The sequence below is a fragment of the Harpia harpyja genome, chromosome 15, assembly GCF_026419915.1.
Source record: "Harpia harpyja isolate bHarHar1 chromosome 15, bHarHar1 primary haplotype, whole genome shotgun sequence".
Lineage (NCBI taxonomy): Eukaryota > Metazoa > Chordata > Aves > Accipitriformes > Accipitridae > Harpia > Harpia harpyja.
In genome coordinates, this window is record NC_068954.1 from 18585856 (window position 1) to 18610943 (window position 25088).

Consider the following 25088-nt stretch of genomic DNA (forward strand, 5'->3'; position numbering starts at 1 on the left):
CTCACTTGCTATTCTGTGAATGAAAAGATGGAAATGATGCTATAAGAAGGAAATAACATTGTCTTGCCAACACTAGAATCATCTGATGAGAATTTCTTCCCTCACACTAAATAAAACTACCAGACATATTGGTTCACTTTCTCTGTTCATCATTTTCTTCAGCCTTTTTGAGGACGGACACTTATGGTGTCACCACCATAAATGGCACCATCAACAAACAATCAAGCTATTTGAAAACCCATTTTGTACTAGCACTTCCAGCTCCAGTATTCACTGACTGCATACACAAAAAAACCTGTAAGCATTTCTGATCTGATTTGATTATGAAATAGAAAAAAATCATTCCCATCACTTTGCAGCAGGCAGGCAGAAGAGCAAGTGTATTTTCAACAGCTCTTCCCAGCCATCAGAAGTGAAAAATAGAAATTATCATTATGATCTTTTTGTCTGATCTCCTTCAAAAGGTCAGGGAAAGATGAATATTATGAGCTCATTTCTGCAAAGCAGAATAGAAAAGGATCCTGTCTTATAAAAAGAACAGCTGACCACAGCTTAAGTTAGACATAGCAGAATTGCTAAACCATTCAAACTGCATGGTGGGCTGGTTTGTAATTGTTTTCCATTTCCTTTTTGTAACTGAAGACACAAAAAGGAATACAGTTAAAAGCAAATCTCCTAATCAAACCATAGCCTACCAACTCAAGTCCTTAGCTATTAAGGCTACTCCACAGGAAACATGCTGAGAAATATAACAGGTTCTGATTCCCCTGCTACATCAGGTCTCTAGGAGAAAAGGGTCTACGTGCACAGATCAAGCTGTGGGATGATCAGAGTTGTTATTTTTCCCTGAATCAGCACTGGGAGGGCAAACAACAGTTTTCTGCCAGCCTATGAGAGCATTCTTGTAAATACAGCAGATACACTGAAGCCATTCATACCCCCAGTATGGCACTGCAGCCAAAACTCATGGTTAAGACAGCAGCCTTGTCCTTTGGCTTAACTGAAAGGAAAGTTGTCAGAAGTTATAAAAAAAAAAAACAACACAGAAAATGTGACAAAGACTTGGAATGTAGTACTGGAAAAAACATTAGAAACAAAAGCAGTTAAGCAAATATACAGTCTTTTTTTCCCTAAAAATTATTGCCTTAAAATACTGAAATATGCAAAATCCAGATTGTAAACAAAGGTAAATTATAATACTGCGCTTCAAGGGCAAAAATCTACAATAACTGCTTGCAGACAATAAACACATGATTTGGTCTAGCAGCTCCTAGAATAGGAATCAGGGCGATTTAGAAAGGAGGGGAAGTCAACCCTTTGTTTTATCTGAAGGATGCTTCATTCAGAGTAGTCCTATCAGATTGAAACATCCGTCATTGTATTTCACTCACAGATGGTTTCTCCCCCTCACGAACAATATACAGATTGCACAAGAAGATAATGAGACATGATGGCCAGGGAAAGGAGGGGTAAAGGAATAAAACTTCATCCTGGGAAAAAAAAAAAACCAAACCAAAAATAAAGAATCCTGTCTTTTTCAAGTAGCTCCTGAGCAAAAGCAAAGATTTTCCCCACCTCCACCACTCTTTTCTCACTTGACCTTGCTCCTGTTGGGTATTTAACAAACTTCAAGTCAGGTCACTTTGACTCATGCCCTAACATTACCAGGAGACAGTCATTTAAATTCTCCCACAGTGTAAAGTCCCATCTAAGTATAAACAGAGCAGTTTCTTTAAAGGCATAGATGTGCCCCTCAGCACACCACATCCCCGCACACCCTTCTCCCCCCCACCCCACCCCTTCACTACATCTCATGTCCGTAAGAGAAGCAACAACAAGCCAACAGAAAGGCCAGCAACGAGGAGTTTAAACTACAGATGTAATCTCTCCCTTAGCACTCTGCCCAAGAACATTGTAACTTCAGCTGTAGCCACTCCTGGGTCAGGACCGATAAGCTAATGGAGAATGAAGCAATCCATTTCACAATGTAAACAGTTGTTTGGCTACACGGGGAACAATATAAACAAATGGATCTATTCATAAATCATCATTCAGGCTTGTTGTAGAACAGAGAATAATATGTTCCAGGCCAGAAATGACAGTATTTCCAAGAAGACGGTAGAAATTCAAACAGCTTCTATCTTCTTCCACCAGTCTGCCCCACTGACACTCCCTGTTCCAGTTCTACAGAAGCAATTGAAAGGGCCTGATTTTTCAGGAACAAGATACTCTAGATATAAAAGGACATTGGTGATCGGGGCAGGGGGGCAACCTCGTGATCATACATATGCTTTCCTCCAACACCTCAAAAAAGTCAACAGCAGCATCTCTGCAGCGCAGCGAGGGAAGCAAAATATATATATAAAAAAGATACAAGCACGAAAACCCCGAGTCCTACTCCTACTTTTTCCACCCCTGCAACCCAAACCAACCAATTTCTCCCCCAACCGCACACTTCACTTGTGTCCGAGAACACTGCCTGTGGGTGTCAATCCACAGCCCCCCTTAGTTATTATTCGCACCCCCTCGAAGAGCGGCTGCTGCCCTCCAAGGCGCTGAACTGTTTCAAGACGCCTCAGCTCATTTATGGAAACCACGGGACAGAAAACACGCGAGTCTCGGTGGCCGCTTTCACGACGCGCCCGACAACACCCGCTGGAAGCCGCACCGCCGGCAGCACCCTTGCCCCGCAGGCAGCCCGCCGTCTGCCATCCCCCCTCACAGCCGGGTACCGCTCCCAAAACCGAGCGCAACTCCCCCCCCCCGCCCCCGAAACACCACCTTGCCGGCAAAGGGGCACCCACCGGGGCGGCTCGGAGCTGGGTGCCAGGGCCAGCCCCCCCCGCGGGGGGCAGAGAGCCCACGGGCGGCAGCAATCCCGTGGTTTCTGCCCCGGCAGCACCCCCCGGGGGAGGCCCCGCAGCCCGCGCGGGAAGCGGCGGGCAGAGCCCTTTACGTAAGGGCATGTGGGTGCCCGGCGCGGCTCGGCGCCGCCTCCCGCCGCCCCACCGCCGCGGCGGGGAGCGGGGACACCCCCTAAGCCCCCCGCACCCCCGCCGGGGCTCAGCGGGGCCGGCGGAGGTACCCCCCCGCCCACCGCTGCGCCCGGCTCCCCCCGCCCGCTGCCCGGGACGCCTTACCCTGCCGCTCCAGCCTCTGCCGGCACGGGGCGGCCCGCGGAAGGTGCGCGGCCCCCCCGCGCTATCCCGCCGAGCCGCGGCCGGCCGCCGCCGCCCCCGGCATGGCCTCCGCCCCCCGCGGCGCCGTCAGCCGCGGAGCCGGAGTGTGCGCGGCGGGCGCCGCTCCCGGGCTTTTCTCCGGCGGGGGGCGGGGGCGGGGGAGGGTGGGGCGAGGGCGGGCGGGGGCGGGCGCGCCCGCAGCTAGGCGGGCGCCATTAACGGCCGCGCTGCCGCCGCCGCCCGCTTTGAAGCGGCCGCCCCGCTCCGCCGCGCCGGGCACGGCGGCGCCCCCTGGCGGCGGCGGCGGGAGGCGGCCCCCGGCCCGGCGGGCGCGGGGATCCCGGGATTTCCCGCTTGGCAGCGCCGGGCGTGTTCCCTGGCCGGGCAGGGCCGGGCCGGGCCGGGCCGGGCCTTGCCGCGCCGCCGGTTTTCCCGTTCTTTTTCATCTCGTTGGAGGGTTCGCATCCCGGGGGGCCGTGCCGTGACGGCCCCCGGCCCGGCAGGTCATTCAGCGGCAGGAGAGAAACAGCCGGGGATGGATTTTACCCAGGAGGGCGGAAGGGTTTGCCTCGCTTGCGAGGCGGGGAAGAAGGGAAACGCGAGGGAACCATGATGGGCACGGCTGTTTGGCAAGCACCGTTTAGCAAAACCGGCTGCTTTCCCGTTGTCGGTTCAGGTATGGAGCAACGACCGGCTTGCTTCCGTAACACGCGGAGGCGCAAAAGGGAAAACGCCGAGCTGGGGAGAGGGACGGGAGCCGTCAGGTTGATTTACCCAAAGGCACCTTACGCCCTCGCCCGAGCTGGAGCAGGGGTGACAGGACACAGCAGCCCCTGGGGGCACCTTGCGGAGGCCGTGGGGCCGGGAAGGCGTGAAGCATCTTGCTGCAGCTCTGCTCCTGGGCCCCTTCGCTCCACGAGAATGTGCAGGAGAAAAAAGGCTGGCAAGGGCAAGGGGCGAAAAAAGCTAAGCCTCCCACCGCACGCAACCAATTACTGTGAAAAGCCCAGTTGCAGGCTGTCTAGTGCAGGAGTTTATACTGCAGCCTGAAGACAGAAGAGCTTGAGAAGCCACCTGTCTTTACTCCTCCGAACTGACGAGCTTTTCTCTCTTATTTCCCATAACTGAAGATAATCTTTTCTTCTCCTCAGATATTTATGGATAGTTGTGTCTTTCGTAATGGCTGTCATCTGAACAGCACAAGGTATTTTAACTGTCTCCTCCCGGCACGGCACAGCCCAGTCCACTCAAGCTACTAACAAATGCTTTTCATCTCAAGGAGAATCACCACGATTGTTATCCATTTGGGCCTAGATGCTGCCCTTGGCACCGCGCAAGCAGCCCCCCGTGCTAAATACAGACTGCATCCAGAATGACAGACCTCTTGTGAATGCAGTCACACCTTCTGCTAGTACAGTTCTGGGTTATATTGAAAAAAAAAAAAAGAAGAAATTACAGGCAAACTTAAGAAAATAGAAACATTTATTGAAATGTGCAACATACTCATATGAAATATTTAGCACTACTTACATGACAGTCTCATTTAAAAATTCATCTTTTGTAACATTCAAATAGATCAGCATCCTTCACACTGAAAAAGAGGGCTTCTTAAAATGCATCTTCAATGACAGTTTTACTCATTACCCAAGGTACATTCACAATTTTAACTGAAGTAGTTCTCCCAAACGCTAATTCTCTACAAATTTTACAAATAGCAACAGTTGCGTGACGCTAGTAGACTACAGTGTAAGTTCCTTCCCAATTCCGATCTTTAGCAAGTGCTTAGCTGCAGTCCTCTGAGATTACACATGAAAATACAGTTAAGCATATCTGTGTTCACAGGACTTAAATTTAAATCCTGACTCTTCAGGGCCACAATGTACCTGTGATCTCTAAGCCTGGTAGTAGCCCTGTTGAAATCGGGATTATTTTTCTAGTCCCACGCTGAAAAGTTCGGCCCAACTACAGAATGAAAGCCTAAAGTCCATCTGTGGTCTGTGAACTGAGAATTGTGTTTATAGATTAAAAAAAAAAACAAACAACAGGTTAATCAAACTGTAGCCAAAAAAATTGTTGAGATTTTACACAAAAATTAATTTTGCATATAAAAATACCAATAGCTACTCATTAACTTCAGTGATTGTCTGTCAAACTTCATTATGTCAAATTCTTCATTTCCGATGTACACAACTGGCATTTCCTTTGGAAAAGAGTATCACACAGAGCAGAAACTCTTTCTTAATTACGTATGGTAGCAAGAAGCGATGTAAAATGATTAAGATTTTAAGAAGATAAGAGCTAAGAACTTCATAAAAGCCATCTTCAATGTCTTTGCATTATTTACTGGATTTTCACATTTTCAGCTCCAGTTTGTTTATCCTGCAGCTTCCTCCGTAGGCACAGAGGATCTCTTGCAGCAAAAGAATAGCCGTTTACAGAGTAAAACGCAAAGCACAGAACGGCAGCAGCATTTCTGGACCTGAATGGGAGTTTGTGTACCTCACATCTGCGTGCTGTGATACAGCTGGCATTTTCTGCAGAAGCAGCAAGCTGGTAGATGTACTGGTACATTGATGCACTAAATCTTTCCCCATGGTGGGACTGAGCCAGCAGCAAAGGCAAACGCTTCTTTTCTATCATGCAGCAGAGATGCTGAGGAAGAGGCTAGATTTAACATTTGAGCAATGGGAACGCAGAGGAAGTCAAACCCCACAGTTACATAAATTTGTGCTGCCTGTAGTTGCTACTCAGGCAGAACTCCAACTGAGGTCAGCGAAAGAGCTGCCAAAAGACTGTGGGGTTCATGTGTGTGGGCCACATTTTAAATGTCACTTCATATTAATACAAGAAAAAAAAAATACTGAAATGTAAGTGTCTAGGAAGTGTTGTGATTGCAAAATGCAAAATACAAAGAGACAAAAGAGCACCACTGAGACAGTATACCTACAGTTAGGATAGTAAAAGTAGAAAATGAAGGAACTACGAATGGAAACATTTTCACAGTGTATTCAGAGATGCACCTTCCTTTATTCAGAAGTAGCAGCTCCTACTTAAGCGCTTTCCCCTTCAAGTTTGAAGATGCATTAGGTGAATGCAAAACGTTTCTCTCAAAAACGTCTTTAAAAAAAAAATCAACTAGCATTATCAGAAAAAATGAAAGAAGGTGTAATTTTCTCTACATGGTACATTTAGCGCATGCTGGCTCCCAACTGCTGCAAATATTTAAACGTGTGAGACAGTCCAGGCATTGAGTTCAATGGACAGGATGAATGATTAGTGCCAGCTCACTTCTGCTTTGTGCAGTGCTTATCCCTATGCCTTTCATACAGAGCTTTGCAGGGGGTGGGGAGTGGGGATGGGACTAGCTAAATTTGGAAAACTGCCATTATAAAGCCATAACAATTGCCAGAAAACCAAGAATGAGGGCAGCATATTAGATTACTGTTTTTGCAGGGGGGTTTGACACCTCTCTATTTTATGTTGATGCTGCCAGCTCTTAAAATCAAAGGCAGCTGTCACAAAACCCGATTAGTTTCACTTAATACCTGCATGTTTGTAACCAGCAAGCAAGAACGATTACTGAGCCAAGCAACCTTTAAAACAAGGTTACATGATATATGAACTTTGTTGTTTGTAATTTCATGGCTTAGCAAAATAAAAAGCATGCGAATAACAGCCAGTATGCAACAGAATGTACGTGTTAGGTGTGCTATGTAGTATTAATTAATTTCAGAAAGAATATTCATCAGAACTGTATGTACAGGGAGAGAAAAACATGTTAAAAATAATAAATCAATATTTGCAGATAAAAGGAAAATTGAGGAAGATATTAATAAAATGCAAACATCGTTTTCACTCTAAATATTTGTTAGAACTAATGCCATTGCCAATGTGAAGTAAGAAGTTGCTCGTCACTGGCTAAAATGCACTTTTATGTTTTAGGACAAATATTATCTTCTTTCATGACTAAAAATAATACGTTTTCACAGAAAATTACATCCCCCGACATATTTGCAAATATCCCATGTGTATATGGAGGAGAGGGAGAACAACAACAGACGGTTTTACAGTTAAGTCTTAAAGAATGAAAATTGCCGATTTTTTCTTCTTGATTTCCTTTTAAATACATGATTACAGATAACGATTCCCAGATTCTGAGCCTCTACTACCCCTGAAAAAGGCAGGGGCTGCTTCCACAGGACTGCCAGCTGGCCCTCTGGTGATCTAGTGAGGAACTGCAACCCACCTTTCCATATGAACGAGGCAGAACACGTTCTCCAGTAAGAGTTTCCACTTATCCATCGATACAAATGTTTAAAATGAATTAGAGATTGGGGTGGGTTTTGGTTTGTTTTCTGGCATGCACACTTATGTATCACTTTAAAATCGTTTCCCGTGTGACATTATATTAACAGTTTGCCCTTAAGTCCTTCATATAATGGACTAGAAAGTTGATTTCAGAGATCTATTTATATGAAAGCTCTGAAGGGACTTGGTAATGTTCAACCAAACAATAGGTAAGAACATAACCTACATTCTAAAAACATATAACACATTTATATATAGAACATCAATCCATATAATATACCAAGTGTAGATAAAAGCATTAGATACATACATACACGCACATATATACAAACCCATTTTCTTTACATAATGCACGTGCCCTAACTCAGTATATTGAGCTACCAGTCCAGTTTCATGTCTGCTTTACTCCACACATACTTTCCTCCTCTGTTTAGGAACATCTTCTCATCAAATCCACTGAATTTTATAGCTGCTTCTACGCCAACATCTAGGATGGACTTGGAAGGCTCTTTCCGTCCATTTCTACAGTTCAGAAAACGCATCTGGAACATCAATAGATAAGACATTAGAAAGTCAATTTGTAAAAGATTAATTCTTCTACAGAATTAAACAAGTTGCACTGCAATCCCACAAAAGCCTATATAAGTGCATGAACAGTTTCACTGTAGCCCTTAGGAGGCTCAGAAGCTCATGGTTAGACTCATTGACACATCTCAGCAGGAACAAAGCCATACCATAATTCCTGAACATTAAATGTTTGCTATTCAGTTACGTGTAACTAAGTTGGCTCTTTGAAATTGAAATTTCAGGACAAGTTCTGTATTTTTAAATTAAAGAAAAACAGCAAAGATACACATCTACACTTTAAGATTCATGATGCAATGATTATACGTGCAACCTGATGGCAACTTCTCCTTAGGTCATACTTATATTCAAGTTCTCAGTATGTTTGATGGGAAGAAATTATATCTATTCTTTGTCCTACATGGTAATATTCTTTTATAGAATGCACAGTAAATTGAATTGGTTATCATTGTTGTATACATACATATATTAGCATACAAATACGAAGTAACAAACAAGGACTTACGTATTCATCCAGAATGAGGTATGAATCCCTCATCTGTAATAGATCAAAAGAAAAAAACAAATTAATATACAAACCAAAATTCCATTCTAGTGAAAAATCAAGGACAAAACAAACAACTATTCATTCAAAGCCTGACCCAAATCTTTGAAACAGGTAGTGTCTTACCACTATTTCAGTGAGCTTGAATCAAATTTATAGACCTCTCAAGCGTCTCATTGAAATGTGGGTGCCCAACTGGATAAAGGTGTTTTAAATAATACCCAAGTTTTCTATTAACTTCTACACCAGCAGAACTTACACTGTTTTGCTTACTAGAATGATTATGTCATTTTCCAAACAAATGACATGCCCATTTAAGCTGGGGTGTTTAATTATCACCCCAACAGACAAAGGTGTTCTCCCAGCTCAAAGGTAACCTGCCAGCTCAAAAAGCTCTCAGGTCTGCACCAGGCAACAGGCCAACAGCTGAAATAAGACATTTTTGCTCAGCTAACTTCGCATCTCCTACATGATTGTCCCTAAAATTCTCTGGGTAGCTGTAGCTCGCTGCTGTGTAGAACAGGAAATCTCTTTGATCAATTTGGTGTCCATCTTTCACCCAGGTTTAACGGAAATCAGAGGCAGTCTTCTAGAACCAAACCTACTGAGGGAAGTCTATGCTTTTTTCCTAGGACTTCTTACATGGAAAAAAATGGAGAAGCAGTTCCGGGTTCTCATCTAAACACCTTTGATGAGTGCTCTCTTCCACCAAATGCCTTAAATGCTACACTGCACAGTCCCACTTTTGTGTCTTACACAGTAAAGGCAACCCAGTCGGCTCACTTGACCTCTCTATACATTAAGAAGTAAACTGTAAATGGAGAGTCTTCATCTGTGGAAAGGAAAAGGAACACGAGATGGGAGATTTAAGGCACTCCTGAACTTGGTTGAACTTAGTATCTCCTCACTCAGTTCTTAACAGTGAGTCTTCTAACTCTCCTCATGCCATGTATAGGGTCTGTAGCATCTTACAAAATGTCCTAAGCTCCACCCTTAGGCACTAAAGTCCTTTACTGCACCTAATGTAAGCTGGATGGCAGCTCATCAAGTTAACTGCTGGGCTCTGCAGTAGCACAAGGAGTCTCCTGGTGAATAAAGAGCCCAAATATGCAGTCCAAAGGAGTTCAGACAATGTTAAAAATGTGACTTTATTGTGGGAGGGAGTACCCAGTAAGGTATGTCAGGCAAAAATACTAGTTCCTGTACCTCAACACCCAACATAACGCTGACTGGGATGATATCTTACTTTGCATAGGTTGATGACACTGCCATAGCATAACATCATGGTGAAACTCTATTAGGAAGCTATGCTTAGAGTATAAAGTGTGTTTACTTTAATATTCAACATTTTCAGGATTTTGTGCCCTGGTGGGGAAGAGCTATTCAATTCCAAATGGCTTAATTATTGTTTAGAGTTCACCACGTTGCGTACCCAGACATCCGCCAAATCCCCATGCTCGGCTAGCAGGGGAAACATCGATGCTGTAAGCAGTCAGGGTAGATGGGGCTGTCTTTGTGGTTGGACTCGATGATCTTAAAGGTCTTTTCCAACCTAAACGATTCTATGATTCTATGATTCAGCTGTGGAAAACTCAGTTTCTCCAGTTTCTGTGCTTATCCTTTATACTTCCATCTCACTGAGCAGAGGCCCACATGACGCTGTGAGAGAACTCCCGCTGTTTTCCACAGGACTGGGATCAATCAGTTTTTACTCTTCTGTTAATAACTTTGTGCTCAATAAAGAGCCTTGAAGAAAATTTAAAACCTTGGTTTCCGCCATCACAAAACCAGTTGCTGACAAAGTCGTACTGTACCTCTTCTAAGCCAACACTAAAAGGGAAACTGTTAATTGCCATGAAAGCCTCTAGTTCTTTTCCATCTTTGCAACTTTATTTGAAAATAAAGTTACAAAAGGACAGTTTCAATCTTACCTTCTGATTAGATTCAGGTACCAAACAGGAGACATCTTTGTGGCGATCCAGGAATTGTTCAAAGTCTTCATCGCTGATAACAAATTTCTCTGCTTCTCTCAGGGCATCCTCACCAGTGTTCTCCCCTTCGATGAGCAGGCACTGGAATACCTGAAGACAGAAAGCACCTGGTTAAGATTTTATGTTTTCACTTGCCTTGAGGAGAAGCGACTGTCACCATGACAAAAACCTTCAGTTGTCTCAGTAGCAATGTCTTTAATTTTTTTTTCAGTGGAGCCACACTGACGCAAATTGTCATAAGTGAATACTACACGAAGGGCATGGTGCAGACTTATTTTTAGCAAATTAATATTACAGCGTTCTAAATGTAATTATACAGTCATGCTTCCTGATCAGGTTTTCACAGACATCTTAACTGCTCTGGCCTTAATAAGGGCACAGATAATCAAAGCTCAAATAAACATTTGATTGAACCTCAATTGGTATGTCTGTATCATAAATGCCAGTAAGTACTATGTACAATGCAGACTATCAAGTCAATCTTTATTCTTAAAGATTTTAACCTGATTCGTGACTGTAAGTTTAACTGGCTTCAGATGGTCACAGAAAAGATAGGGACGACTCCCTGGGAACAAAATGTAATAGTTTGTCTCCTTAACAGCCTCCTTCTAAAGACCAAGTCCTCAAATACATTCAGAATAGACCTTGGGAGAAAAAAAGGTGCCTTTGCCATCAACATGCTCTGTAACACCAGTAAGAAAGTAGGCCAGGAAGCTTGATGAAATATTAAAATGTCATATTTTCCTTACACTCCTTTAGTAGGACCAAGATTTCACTTATAGTGATATTTTTTCCTAGGAAATCATGTGTGTATACCAATTTCCATGAAGCAAATAATGAGAATTATTCCACAAGTTCTCCCATATTTATGTCACATTATCGCTACCCATTTTCAGACTGATAAGTATTTAACACACTTCTAGTAGAAAATATCATAATATGTGCACACTAACCACTAATACTCTATAACAGAACATTAATGTCTAATGTACACTTATATATTGCTAATGATATATTAACTCTAATGTATCATTGTACACTAGCTTTTCCTCTTTTTCTCTACATCATGACACATTTTCAAATGTTAAAGGTCTTCTATCTTATTTTTAATATCGTAAAAAACCTAGATCTACATACGCTGAAATAGTAATTTCCTGTAAATGTCACAACAAAAAAAGATTCTTGACATATTGGGCTCCATTTAAGTGCAGAAAGAGACAGAACCTGTCTCAACACCATGTAACACTGACAAGAAGTCTGCTACCACCAGCCCAAGCTGGAGCTGGAGCTGGAGATCTGACTGAGGTCATGAGGGGTTCAGACAACTCCTGGACTTCACTTCATTATTACTTTTCTCTGAACAGGAAACTATGGTATACAACACTACTTTCTTACCTTCCAGCGCACGGGGTTGAGTGCCTTGATCTGCTCATTCATATCTTCCTCAACATTAAACCTGTTGATCACTGAATTTATTTTGAAAGCAACACCATACTCTCGGCACCACTGTCTCAGTTTATGCAGATTTTCCACATGGTTCTTCTTTCCTTGACCACGGCCAATTAAAACATTGACATTCTCATCAAAACTATCACATGAAATTGCCAGAATGTCTAAATATTCACCTGAAAACAAGTTTTAAAAATGTATTAATATTCAGTCCCTCGGTTAAAAGCTGCCAGGACTCTGCCCACTTTCACTTCCTTGTGATCTGTCACCAAGTGCCATGTAAATACAGTTCTGTGGAGTCCTCACATGAACCACAAAAGCCACAGCGGCAGCAGCAGCAAAACACATTTTTGGGGGGTTTTGTGTGTGTGTGTGTTTGTGTCCCCAGCATTATGGAGACAGTCTGAGCTATTATTTTATTATCTTATTATACCAAAGAGGCAATAGTACAAACTGCTTATGTTCATAACGTATAATTAGCAGTATTTCACCGGTACTTACATTTGGTTTGCATTGACTGTAAATGAACCACTAACAAACCACCTCCAACTTGCACCAAAACCCATCTTTCGGTGAGGCTGCCCCGAGGAGGCTCCCAAACCCCGCCAGTGCTTCTGCGCACTGTTGTTTCTCCTTACCGTACTTCTTGAACCACCGTTCTCTAATCAGGCTGCCGTTGCTAACAATGCTGACGCTTGGTAGCTTCAACTCCTGCTTGCAAAACTGGACCAGTTTGCCCACAAATTCGCCTCTGTCCTGAAGAAACGGTTCTCCTCCCGAGAAATTGATTTTCTCCATTCCTAGGAAAGGACCAAAGGAAGATGCTGCGAACCTCTGCCTGCCTATCGCCCGCTCCTTCCACACGACTGCAGCCGTAGGAAGAGGGACACAGGGACACCCACCCCCCGCGATAACTTCTTCGACGCCACTTGCTCCTGCCGGGACGCGGCCGCCGCGCAGCCCCCCGCCCCGGCTCCCACCGGGGGAACCCCCCACCCCCGGACTCACCCGCCTCCTTGAGCATGGCCAGCCCCCGCTTGGCCTCCTCCAGGGGCAGCACGAAGGAGGTCTTGGCCGTGTGGAAGCAGAAGCCGCACTTGTAGTTGCACTGCCGGGTGAAGTGGTAATTGACGCTGGTGGGCGTCGGGGGCGCGTCGTCCCACTCCCGCTCCCGCTCCCGCTCCCGCTCCCGCTCCCGCTCCCGCTCCCGCTCCCGCTCCCGCCGGGGGCCCGCGGGGGCGGCGGGGCTGAGGGCCGAGACCCGGCGCCAGCCGGGCAGGGGCAGGGGCAGGGAGAGGGGCAGGGAGAGGGGCGACAGGCTCCAGCACAGCGCGCCCAGCCGCCCGCGCAGCGCCGCCAGCACCGCCCGCGCCACCGCCAGCGGCAGGCGGCCCAGCACGCCCAGCTGCATGGCTCGGCTCGGCTCGGCTCGGCTCGGGTCGGGTCGGCGGTTCACTGGGACCCGGCGGGACGGGCTGCAGTTCAGTTGGACCCGCCTGGGCTCGGTTCGGCTCGGCTCGATCCGGCCGGGCTTGGTTCGACTGGACTCCACTCGACCCGGCTTGGCTTGGCTCGCCTTGACTGGGCTTGGCTCGCCTTGGCTCGGCTGGGCTGGGGTCGGCTCGCAAGCTGCTGCCAGGCGCCCGACGCTCCGCGCTTAAGAGCGCGGCGGCCCCCCCTCTCCTCCCCTCCCCTCCCGCCCCGCCGTGCGCCGGAGCGCGGGGAACCGCTCGGTTTCGTTTTCCTTTCTCGCAGAAGGGAAACTTGGCACCGAGCCGCGGGCGATGGCTCGCTGTTTTCTTTCTCCCCCCCCATCCCGACCCGCTTCTCGGCCCCGCAGGGCCATCACGAAGCCTGCCGGCTGCCCGGGGCTGGCCGCGGGTTTGAGCACCTCTGGGTTTGAGCCCGTCGAGCACCTTGTCGTGGTTTAAGCCCAGCCGGCAACAAAGCACCACCAAGCCCCTCGCTCACTCCTGCCCCCCGGCCCCAGGGGGATGCGGAGGAGAAAACATAAAAAAAACACTCGTGGGTCCAGACAAGGGCAGGGAGGGATCACTCACCACTTATGGCCATGGGCAAAAGACAGACTCGACTTGGGGAAAAAACAAAATCAATTTAATATACTACCAATCAAAACAAAACAGGATAATGAGAAGTAAAACCAAACCTTAAAACACCTTCCCCCCCACCCCTCCCTTCTTCCCAGCTCATCTTTGCTCCCAATTTCCTGCCCCTCCTCCCCGCCAGCGGCACAGGGGGACGGGGAATGGGGGCTGGGGTCAGTCCATTACATGTTGTCTCTGCTGTTCCTTCCTCCTCAGGGGCAGGACTCATCACTCTTCCCCTGCTCCAGCGTGGGGTCCCTGCCACAGGAGACAGTCCTCCATGAACTTCCCCGACATGAGTCCTTCCCATGGGCTGCAGTTCTTCACAAACTGCTCCAGCGTGGGTCTTTCCATGGGCTGCAGTCCTTCAGGCACAGACTGCTCCAGCACGGGCTTCCCATGGGGTCACAGCCTCCTTTGGGCATCCCCCTGCTCCACTGTGGGCCTCCATGGGCTTCCAGGGGCCAGCCTGCCTCACCATGGTCTTCACCAAGGGCTGCAGGGGAATCTCTGCTCCGGTGCCTGGAGCACCTCCTCCCCCTCCTTCTTCACTGACCTGGGGGTCTGCACAGGGTTTTTTTCTCACATTCCAACTTCCTCCCCCACTGCAGGTTCCCCTTCTTAAATCTGTTCTCCCAGAGGCACTACCACCATCGCTGATGGGCTCGGCCTTGGCCAGCAGCGGGTCCGACTTGGAGCCAAGGAAACTTCTAGCAGCTTCTCACAGGAGCTGGCCCTGCAACCCCTCCCCAGTACCAAAACCCCACCACACAAACCCAAAACACACCTGAGGACCCCTTTTGATGTGTGTGGGCTCAGTGGCTTCAGTTCTTCTGGTCAAAAATGGTGTGACTCGTGAAGTAGGGGGAAAGCTGAGCTTGTACAACTGCGCTGCATCCTCAGAAACAGCCATGAGCTCTTGTAGGTTTAAACAGGTTTGCATTGTGGAGCACTCCAGGTTAGGGAGCCTGATGACTTCAGATTCATGACAAGAAAATACTTGAAGGTTCTTTAATGCTTGGTCTCCAGTACTGCCTAAAGCACCTCAAGCAAAGCTACTGCACCAATTTGAATATAGGGTTAGCCTTAACAGCAGGAAATGTTGGCAGCTGCCTGAGGTGACACATTGGCAGGGCAGATGGCTGTCCCCCCCTCCCATGGAAACACCAGGGGAGACTGGGACCAAGCTGCCAATTCCCATCTTCCTCGATTCCTCGGTGGCACAGCAGCTATTGCTGGAGACACCTCCCTCATAGCACCAGTTGCCATCAGCAGTCCTCCAGTGTGTCTAGACACACCATGAGGTCCTCTGTGGCCTTATGCTGCCTTCAGTCAGTCTGTCCTCATTCTTGCATGGGCACTTTACTGTTGCCACTGCTGCCAAAGTGTGGAGCCATACTCAAATCTCAACACCTAGCAACTGCATGTTGGCCATGGCAGGCTTCAGTTGGAGCTTCCCTCACTTCCACTGAACTGCCAGAACTGCTAATGTAGCAGGACAGTCTTTCCCTCATGTTGACTTCTTTTTTTTTTTCTTTTGAAAAAGGGGTAGGAGAACTAGCTTCATCCTGTTTGCAAATTTTAATAGGAAACAAAACCTGCTTGTGAATAAAAAGTGTTGCCATTATGTTAATTAGAACTGTCATTTGCTATCCTTAAACTCCCATCACCTTTCCTTCAGTTTCCTGGAGATGATCTACTGGCTCAGTAATGTCTGGATTGGTGAATAACGGGGCTTCAGGTTTTCCCCTTCAGCCAGTTTTTTTGTTATCTCTATCAGCTTTTTCTTGCTGGAACGGATTCGTGCCAGTAGGGCAGGATGGGAGACTTCTTGCTGTGTCTAGCCCCAGTAATGCCACCTCACAAATGTATTCCTGCAGCAGGATGGGAAACATCTCAGTTCCCAAGGCTTTCCAAAAGTGTCTCAGAGCTTACCAGCAGAGACTATTTCAGTGAGTTACCATGGGAGGAATTATCCATGTGCCCTTCCAGTTCCTTGAGGTTTACATTAAGACAGAAGCTTAAGGATGAAAGCAGGATTTTCTAATAAAGTAAAGGGTTTGTTGATCACAAACTTGAAAATGGAATTGCAAAAGGAGGAAGACAAGACAATGCAAGTTTAGACTGAAACCTGATATTGAAGTTGCTCCTTGGTTGTTTCAGTGTTTCAATTAATTTGGAGAGGTCTGGTACGCTCTGTTTCCCCATCGCTCCATACATCCCTTCTGTTCCATGTTAAGAACTCTATCCCATGTCACATCTTCTCTGGTCCCAGTTCGAATTCCTTTCTCACCTCATTCCTATCTTTTGTTCAGGTCAAGTTGAGCCAATGCAGATACAGGGAGTACAGCCTTTCTCCCTCCTTTGAGGTAGAAAACTTGTACTAAGAATACTTGTGGTAAGCACGAGATCTTAAAGATAATCGCAACTTTTCAAATTGTGCATCTCAAGAAATCTCAGAAGGACAGACCTATTATAAAGAAGGACATGCCTATTATAAATGATCTCATAAGCATATTATAAGTGATCTCATAAGCATATTACAAATGAGGAAGGAAGCACCACCAACTTGGCTCAGGAATGCTTTTAATCAAGGTTACATCAAGGAGGGGAAAAGGAAAAATGAAAGTAAGCTCTTTCCCTTTAGTCAGCAGGGAGGGGAAAGGCAACAGTGGCATCAGGAAAAGAGGAAAACAGGAGAGCAAGGAGCCAGACAGGTCAGTGAGGAACATGGCCAGCTTTTCAAGTGCTTTGAAAGCAAAACTTGGCTGCAAGTCAATTGGACCTCATACAAATGAATGAGTAGAAAAGTGGCAGATAAGCCTCAGTGTGCATAAAGGTAAGGCAATGCATGTAGGAAAGAATAATCGAAACCTTGTGTACCTGATGCTGAGCTCAGTAGTGGCAATTACATCTCAGGAAAGAGATCTCAGAGTCACTGTTGCTACCCCTCTGAAATCTATGGCTCTGTGGGAGGCAGCAGCAAAATCTATCATCCAGAAAGGTATTGAGAACAAGGCAGATGGTGTTATTCTGCTGCTCTGTGAAACCTCGGTACGTGTAGCCATACCTTGACTAGCGATACAGTTCACATCTCCACGTCTCGGCAGGACCTCACGGCGTTAAAGAAGTTATCCCTGCATCTAAATTATCAAGGGGATGAAGCATCTGCCCTACAAGAGATGGGGGCTCTCATTTCTGACATGACAAAGCTGAGCGAGCTTTAAAAACCCATGAGAGTGATAAATATGCCAAATGTTGAACTGTTATTCACCAAAGTCAGTAATATTATTAGAAGGGGCACTTGTTGAAACAAGTAGGATATGAGTTTGAAATGTATAGAAGAAAATTGTTTTTACATAACAGGTTGGGCCTTGCTGGAAGTTGAGACTACAGGGGTTTGTGGAGGCAGACTGTATCGTGGAGTCAAAAAGGGATGTATGAGCAAGGGTCCATAAATAGGTGCTAAAAGGAAGAGATGCAGATGTGCTGTCTAACATTCCTAATTTGGTGGCTGTGGATGCTGGAGGAGCACGAGGACGAGGAGAAGGGACCACAGAAAAGCCAGGCTTTTGCACAGCATATCATTCTGCCAGACAAAATACTGGGCAAGAAGAGCCACTAGTCTGACTCAGTGGTGCCTATTACTATGTTCTTAAAACTACCATCTATTGGCTTCTTGTATAAGGAACCATGTTTTACCCTGTGTCTTCTGGCATCCATACCCAGCTGCCATATCCATGTGTTTGAGTGATGTGGAATGACGCAGGAGTTCTCAGGTTTGAAAAAGGGCATGTTTCGCTTTAAAGAAAGCCAGTTTGGGTACCTGCTGCTGAGACCATATTGAAGAGTCTCCAAGGCTGTGTTCCCAGTTCCTGCTCTGGCCCAGTCTTCCACCAGCTTCCTTAGCATGGGCAGTTTCCAACTGGTATAGGTGATCTCTAGCTAACGGATACTGCCTACCAGCTGCTTCCTTCTCCCTGCAGGTATGCTGAGCAAAAGATGTTTGTGCAGCATGTTTGAGCTGACCAGAGGCAGACATCAAGTTCCTGAGGAATTTCTTGTAGAGTGTACTCGCTTGTAGAGTCTATTCTTCCAGAAGGTGCATCAGAAGCTTAACTGTAGATATCTCTAAGTGGCAGTTTTCCAACTATTGAAAGGGAGAGATAGGATTCTGCAGAGCTGCAGTTTCTCCTACATTTCCAGTTACATATTTTGAAAAGTCAAACATTTTGGGCAACATTAGTCACAGCAGCTGACATGAACCTAACTGTTGCCACTATTTCCAGTGCTTCTGGTTCCTGCCCCTGAGCTGATGAAGGCTGAAACTGGCCATCACAAAGTTCTGAAAGCACTGCAGGCTAGTAAAAGTCCATGTTACTTCCAAAATTACCCGAGTCCGTTGGTCTTGTTGTCAAGGCACTGGGTAACAGGACAATGGGGGTAAGTTACCGGACAGCTCGGTGCTACTTGGGCACTGCGACACAGCAAACCAGTCACCCCAGTTTGGCTTCTGGCTTGCTTGCCGCTTTGGGCCGGCCCGAAGCAGCAGAGCGCATTTGCGCTTCTTCTTTTCTTTTTTTGTTTCGTTCCTTTGAGACCACCAGGATCGCCCCACGGCAGTCTGTGGGGAACGGGACCCTTTTTTGCTGGAGGGGGCGGATCCCGAGGCTAAGACCGGACTATTTCACTTTCACTTCCCGCCCGTCCACGCACGGAGCCATTGCCCGCGGGGGCCAAGCCCGTTCGCTCCGGCGCCGCTGAAGCGGGGGCGGGGAGACGGGACCCGAGCGGGGGGGGGGGGGGGGGGAGGCAGCAAACCCTCCCGCCCGCCCAGCCGCAGCCCTTGCCCGCCGTCCCTTTCCCCGCAGACAGCCGCTTCCCCGCCCGCCGGGCCCAGTTTCGTTTCCCGCCGCCGCCCGCGCCCCTCCGCTCCCCTGCGCTCCGCCGGCCCCGGCTCGGCGCGGCGATGCTGCGGCGCTGCCCCCCGGGGCCGCCGGGCCCCCAGCCCCTCCGCCGGGCCCTGCCGCCCGCCGCCCCCGCCGTCCGCCGCCGCCTGCGGGAGGTGAGCGCCCGCCGGGGCTTGCGGGGGGGTGCGGGGGCCGGGGGGGGGCCGCGGTTTGGCTCTGCCAGCCTCGGAGGCGGGCAGCCGGTGCGGCGGGCGGGCGCGAAGGGTCACGTCTCTGCTTGCAGTGCGCGGCGCGGATCCCGGAGGCCGGAGCGGTCCTCGACCTGCTGGAGCAATGTCCCGAGCACCAGAGGAAGGGAAGTTTCCCCGTCGTCGTTTTCGAGGGGCTGGATGCCACGGGTAAGGGCAGTGCATGGCTGCAGAGCCGCAGGCGAGAAGCGGTTGGGAAGAGCAACCGGGAATGGGTCTCAGCCAGGCGGTAAGGCTTACGGATTCAAAGCGTCCTGGAAAAGCGTGCCAGGTTTGCAAGAATTAGGAATACCAGCCTGTCTTCTCTTACTTGTAAAAGATCAAACAGTCCATGCTAATTTTCGTTCAGTGGAGGAACTCCTTATCTCCGTAAATGAAAGACTACAAAGAGCGGAGTGCTGGAAATTAAATTTCTCGTGCAGATGATGAAACACGCTTTTACCGGAGAGCCTTCAAATAAATGAACTAGAGTAGTGGTAGTCTGGGAAACTGGCAGCAGTTTGTCTCAGAGAGAAATATTAGTTGCCTCCAAATAACTTTGTTTTCTGACTTTTCAGTTAAAGGGAATTGAAAATCCCCTCTAAAAAGAAAGGATTGGGTGACAGCGTGGCAACATCCACACGAACTGTGACCTAGAAAAACGTTGTAAATGGATATATAGAGAAATTGCCATGCATTTAAGGGAGTGAAGACTGAAAGCTGGCAAGAGGGAGGGGTGGAAGGCCCTGAGAGTAGGAAGTAGAGTAACAATTCCTGCAACCAGGCTCGTAATCATTTCCCACTGAAAACCTTATCACGACACACTCAGGTCACATAGTCAAGTGTCAGAACATGGGCTCCAAGTGAGCAAACAGGAGCATTTTTCAGTTTTTAAAACTCAGTTGTATCTGATATGTAATATAACAAATGTTTCCTTCTGTAAATGAAATGCAGGCAAAACCACTGTAACCCAGTCTGTTAAGGACACCCTGAATGGCGTTCTGCTAAGGTCCCCACCAGCTTGCATCAGCCAGTGGAGGACAATATTTGATGATGAGCCAGCACCCATTAAGAGAGCGTTTTATGCTGCAGGCAACTACATTCTTGCTTCAGAAATAGCGAAAGCATCCACTCAGGCACCTGTGATCATTGACAGGTTTGTATATTTAAGAATTCCTCTTATATCAGTGCCGTCATACAGTTGTTCAGTGTTACAAGCAGAAGTTGTCAATGATAGTCTCTGGGTTTCTTCTTTTTTCTTTTTTTTAAGTGCTACCTCGCAGATAGTCAGATGAATGTTAAATCGATATTAAATCTTTTAAAGAATAATACTTATGATAACAGTAAGATGAGGGACTTCCACCAGTGTAATACTCATAACTGGCTTTAGGACACGTGAAAAGTGTTACATCTTCAGTGAGAAATAGCGGAGGCATGGACTGGGCAGCCTGAGCCAAACCAGGGATCTGCGACAAACCTGAGGAGAATGAGGGCTGCTGATCACGGCTATCTCTAAGATGCGTCTGAGATACGGGCGGATTAGAATGACCGAGTTTTAGGCAGACTTACTCTTTGAAGATGGAAAGCCAGAAATATGCATCCCACTTTTGGGGGTTTGTTTATGTCACTTCTTGTTTTGACTAACTGTGTAGGCAGCTTTCAGCATTACTCTTAAGAAAGAAAGTCTAGATGCACTTTGAAACCCCTGGCTTGTTTCAGCAGGTGTACTGTAGCCTCCCCCCACAACACACATATGCAGAAGTTGTTTGCATGGGTGGGAGTGCTATTTTTAACCAGCCGCAAAACCACTGAAATCTATAAAATACAGTGCCTCATAGTGGTGGGACCATTAAATGCAAGTGAAATGCGCAACCATTAATGAGCTCTGTCTTCATTCCCCTGAGGTTGAAGACTGCATGTTCTCTACCAAATCTGTTGCATGAAGTAGGATGGGAACCACAAAAAGGGGACTCAGAGTACTGGGGTTTGACATACAATGAGGTCTTCTTTTGACCTCACTCATTATATGAGAAGACCTTCTCTTGATAGGAGTATCTGGAACACTCTTTGCATAATGTGTAGCTTCTACCGTATGTCTTAATTAATAATTCACAGCAATTCTGAATATTGCATTGAGTATTATCACTCTGTTAAGAAATAATGGATGGCACAGAACTATTCTTTACATTTCCCTTCAAAATCAGTGTCACCTACCTCGTCATTATTGCACTTGTCATTACAGTGACACCTGTCTTCTATATTACTGAACAATTACTGTCCTCTTTAAAATTTCTCTCTCCATTCTGTATTTTCCTGACAGATACTGGCACAGCACAGCTGCCTACGCAGTTGCCACTGAAGTAGATGGGAAAGTCCAGGATCTTCCACCAGCTCACGATGAGGTGTACCAGTGGCCTGAGGATCTGCTTAAACCCGATCTTGTTCTTCTCCTTACTGTTGACCCTGAGGAGCGAGTCCAAAGACTTCAGCGTCGGGGGCTGGAGAAGACAAAGGAGGAAGCTGAGCTGGAAGCTAACACCTTGTTTCGCCAAAGGTACACTTTTTTTGTGGAATAAGAGGATGGAGGCAATCTTGGCTCCTGTGGGATCAGTAGCAAATGTCCCACTCACATTACTGGGACAAGGAATTCCTGTGTCTAAGCTTTTGGGTTAGGTTGCTTTTGGAAAGGATTCATGGCTGACAAGGAGGGTAAATTCTGTCACTTCTGATTGAAAGTGTTTGCAGGTAAAGAACTTCATTCTCCTGCGAAGGAGCTTTGAGTTAAACTACTTGTATCTTGCTACTTGCTGCCTTTATTGTAGCACCTTTCTTACTGAGATCACGAAGGAGAGAAACCTAAAAATTCCAGACCTAGGAGGCAAGAAGTTGAAACACATAGCTTCCCCAGAAAAGTCTGGAATTGATCTCCAGATGAAGAGAATAAAATTTAGATCTCCTCTTGTAGATGTCTTTAGTTGTGCTAAGTGTCTCAGGTGCCAATATAGTCAATACCTTCAATGGAGCCTTCGAAGTGATTCAGTTCACCACCCGCTTGTTGCTCAGTGATCTAAGCATAAGTATCTAGAGCCATCTGATACTATCTGAGACATCTGCATGAGGCTGGCAGATGTGATGAAGAACCTGTGGACACTTTCTGGACCAGCAACTGGAAGCTAAATGAGATGGTCCAGAGCATCTCAAACAGTACTAGATACATTTGCTTAAGCAACTGAATTGCACCCTAGCTATCCTACTTCAGGGTGTGCTGAATTGCTGTCTAGGCTCTGCCAAATGTATTGATCAGATCACCATCATCTACAGTGGACACTTAAATACCTAGTGCTTGTGTAGATACCTCAGTCTAGACACCTGAATGTTTGGTGTCTGTATCTACAAATGCAAAGCTGAAATCTACCTCTAGGGTTTTAACATTTCTGGTGATGATATACCTTAAAAATATCCATCGCTTAATTCTGACAGAAACTCTGTGCGAACACATGGTTCATATAGTGAGACCTGCAGAGGGGTGGGTGAGCTAGGGAACATGCTGCCATTTAAGAATCTTTCGTGTTCTCATTCTGTTACTTCTTTGTCCTGTCAGAAAGCCTTTGGTTATTTCCACTTATTAATTATGTCAACCTGGATGTGAGAACATCCAGAATCTTGCTTGATTCCTCTCATGACTTGTGGCCTGAAGGTTTGGCATTATTAACTGTGGGACCATAGAAAATGATATTCACATCCTCACAGGCTAAATGTGGGAGAGCTCTGCATTATGAGAAGGCTTATAGTCTAAGCGAGGAGTTTTTCCTCCTGTATTTCATCCCAGTATTCATCTGGTTAGCAAAGTTGATCAGAGGAAAGGGTTGAACGATGTGTCAACTCTGTAATCCAGTCAGTCAGCACACCTACACAATGCCATGCCATATAGTTCAGAGACACCTTAGCAGGCTCCGAATAACTTAATTCAGGTGTTAGAAGCAGGCCGTCCACTGTACTGCTATACCAGACTGTACCCAGTGCCAAGCTGTAAAGAAAGAAATACTTTAATGCCATGCCATGTGAATATGGATAGAGCTCTGGGAAGCAGTGTCAAGGAAACTATGCATTCTGAGGCTCGCATTGTAATAGTTACTAATGGTTTATTGCTCTTTGCAGTAGATTTAATTCTTAACTTCATATTAGATTTTTTTTTCCTTTGTCTCTGTAGTGTGAACACTTTCTTCTGAGACTGATGAGTAATGCCATTTCATATCCCTGCAATTTGAAGTTTCATTTCTCTTGTTTTGTTTTTAAACAGAGTTGAAGAGTCATACAGGAGGATGGTGAATCCTGCATGCCAAGTGGTTGATGCCAGCCCCTCCAAGGAAGAGGTTCTCCAGACAGTGCTACAACTAATTAAGAAACACTGTGCTTTGTGAAAGCAACTTCTGTGTAACAGCACTTCAAAGATACTTTTTAGTGGACTTAAAAGACACTCTTTATTGCCCCTCTGGGTTTGGTACCTGAAAATGCACTGTGATGGGTTTTGTCCCACAGGACAATCTTCTCTTTCTTCTGTCAACAGTTATCTGTGCAGGTTATCTGTTTCACTGCTGCCTACTGTACTTTTCTGTGTAAAGCAAAATACTACTCATGTTATTCAGCATTCTTAGTAAAGCCACAAACATACCACAGTCTATTGGGTCTGGCTGAGATGGAGCTGATTTTCCCCATAGCAGCCCTCACAGTGCTGTGCTTTGCATTGGTACCTAAAAAGGTGTTGGTAACACCCCAGTGCTCTGGTTACTGCTGAGCAGTGCTCGCACAGCATCAAGGCTGTCTCTCCAACATTCCCCCCTCACCAGTAGTCTGGGGGGTGGGCAAGATCCTGGGAAGGGACACAGCCAGGACAGCTGACCCAAACTCACCAAAGGGATGTTCCATACCATATGATGTCTGCTCAGCAATAAAAGCTAAGAGAAAGGAGGAGGAAGCGGGGGCATTCGTTATTTACATTGGTCTTCTGGAACAACCGCTACGAGCACTGAAGCCCCGCTTCCCGAGAAGTGGCCAGACTTCGCCTGCTGATGGGAAGTAGAGAATAAAGTCTTTTGTTTTCCTTTGCTTTCACGTGCAACCTTTGCTTTTGCTTTATTAAACTGTCCTAATCTCGACCCACAAGCCTTTCGTTATATTTTCTCTCCCCTGTCCAGCTGAGGAGGAGGAGTGATAGAGGAGCTTTGGTGGGCACCTGGTGTCCAGCCAGGCTCAACCCCACCACATACGGTCATGTACGAGGTACCTCAGAGTGCTCTCTGACACTATGATATTTCAAGATGCTATCGTGTTGCACCTTCCTCACCAGGAGAACCTGTTCCTGCATCCGTTGTGTACCAGAATTCACTGGACTGCAGCAGGAACATGAGATGCCCAAGGAGAGGCTGGAATGTCATCCAGCAGTAAAACAATAAAATGATCCTAACATTTAGGCACAGGCAATCCAGTGGCCCAGTGTTGCTGGAATAGAGGGTGAGCAGCTGCTGCTGTGATGGGCATCCTGGGAAAAATGTGTCATAAGTGAGGGCCAGTAAGCACCTAGGCCGCTAAGTAATCAAGTCCAAGCCTGTCAGCATATGCAACTGAAATATCAATTCATTTCAGAGGGAAACAGGAGAATGCTGGCATATTAGAAACAGAGACCTGAGAAGAACCTGAAATTAAAAACATTTTACAAATGATTGCTAAAATATTTTTCTACAAAACATTTTCTCTATCCTATTAGCGTTTGTTAATGTGAATTTGTGTTCT

The 25088-nt window shown here is 46.6% G+C and overlaps 3 protein-coding genes across 8 annotated transcripts in view; 1 reads left to right on the top strand and 2 right to left on the bottom strand.

Annotated features, from left to right (window-relative positions):
- Positions 1-3312, bottom strand: part of RNF144A (ring finger protein 144A) — a 67911-nt gene extending 64599 nt beyond the window's left edge. For all 6 annotated transcript variants that reach the window (XM_052809508.1, XM_052809512.1, XM_052809506.1 and 3 more), the window contains exon 1: positions 3141-3312. The gene's annotated coding sequence lies outside the window, so the exon portion shown is untranslated. The remainder of the gene's footprint in view (positions 1-3140) is intronic.
- Positions 3313-4626: 1314 nt separating this feature from the next.
- RSAD2 (radical S-adenosyl methionine domain containing 2) lies at positions 4627-13689 on the bottom strand. Its single transcript, XM_052810058.1, has 6 exons — positions 13065-13689; positions 12695-12856; positions 12003-12232; positions 10548-10697; positions 8578-8610; positions 4627-8029 (listed from the first exon to the last, which is right to left on the bottom strand). The coding sequence occupies exons 1-6, from the start codon at positions 13465-13467 to the stop codon at positions 7865-7867; spliced, it is 1143 nt and encodes a 380-aa protein (XP_052666018.1). The 5' UTR covers positions 13468-13689; the 3' UTR covers positions 4627-7864.
- A 5405-nt stretch (positions 13690-19094) lies between these two features.
- On the top strand, positions 19095-24454 carry CMPK2 (cytidine/uridine monophosphate kinase 2). The gene is made up of 5 exons (XM_052810093.1): positions 19095-19226; positions 19355-19469; positions 20253-20454; positions 21619-21852; positions 23599-24454. The coding sequence occupies exons 1-5, from the start codon at positions 19131-19133 to the stop codon at positions 23717-23719; spliced, it is 768 nt and encodes a 255-aa protein (XP_052666053.1). The 5' UTR covers positions 19095-19130; the 3' UTR covers positions 23720-24454.
- The last annotated feature ends 634 nt before the right edge of the window (positions 24455-25088 follow it).

Bases quoted from the DNA above. Each gene is read 5' to 3' on its own strand.
- RSAD2 (XM_052810058.1), bottom strand. From the start codon at position 13,467: ATGCAGCTGGGCGTGCTGGGCCGCCTGCCGCTGGCGGTGGCGCGGGCG. The intron at 12,857-13,064 runs GTGAGTCCGGGG...GTCCTTTCCTAG, and splicing joins GGCCATGCTCAAGGAGGCGG to GAATGGAGAAAATCAATTTC. The intron at 10,698-12,002 runs GTAAGAAAGTAG...TTCTGTCTTCAG, and splicing joins TCAACCCCGTGCGCTGGAAG to GTATTCCAGTGCCTGCTCAT.
- CMPK2 (XM_052810093.1), top strand. From the start codon at position 19,131: ATGCTGCGGCGCTGCCCCCCGGGGCCGCCGGGCCCCCAGCCCCTCCGC. The intron at 19,470-20,252 runs GTAAGGGCAGTG...AATGAAATGCAG, and splicing joins CGAGGGGCTGGATGCCACGG to GCAAAACCACTGTAACCCAG. The intron at 20,455-21,618 runs GTTTGTATATTT...TTTTCCTGACAG, and splicing joins GCACCTGTGATCATTGACAG to ATACTGGCACAGCACAGCTG.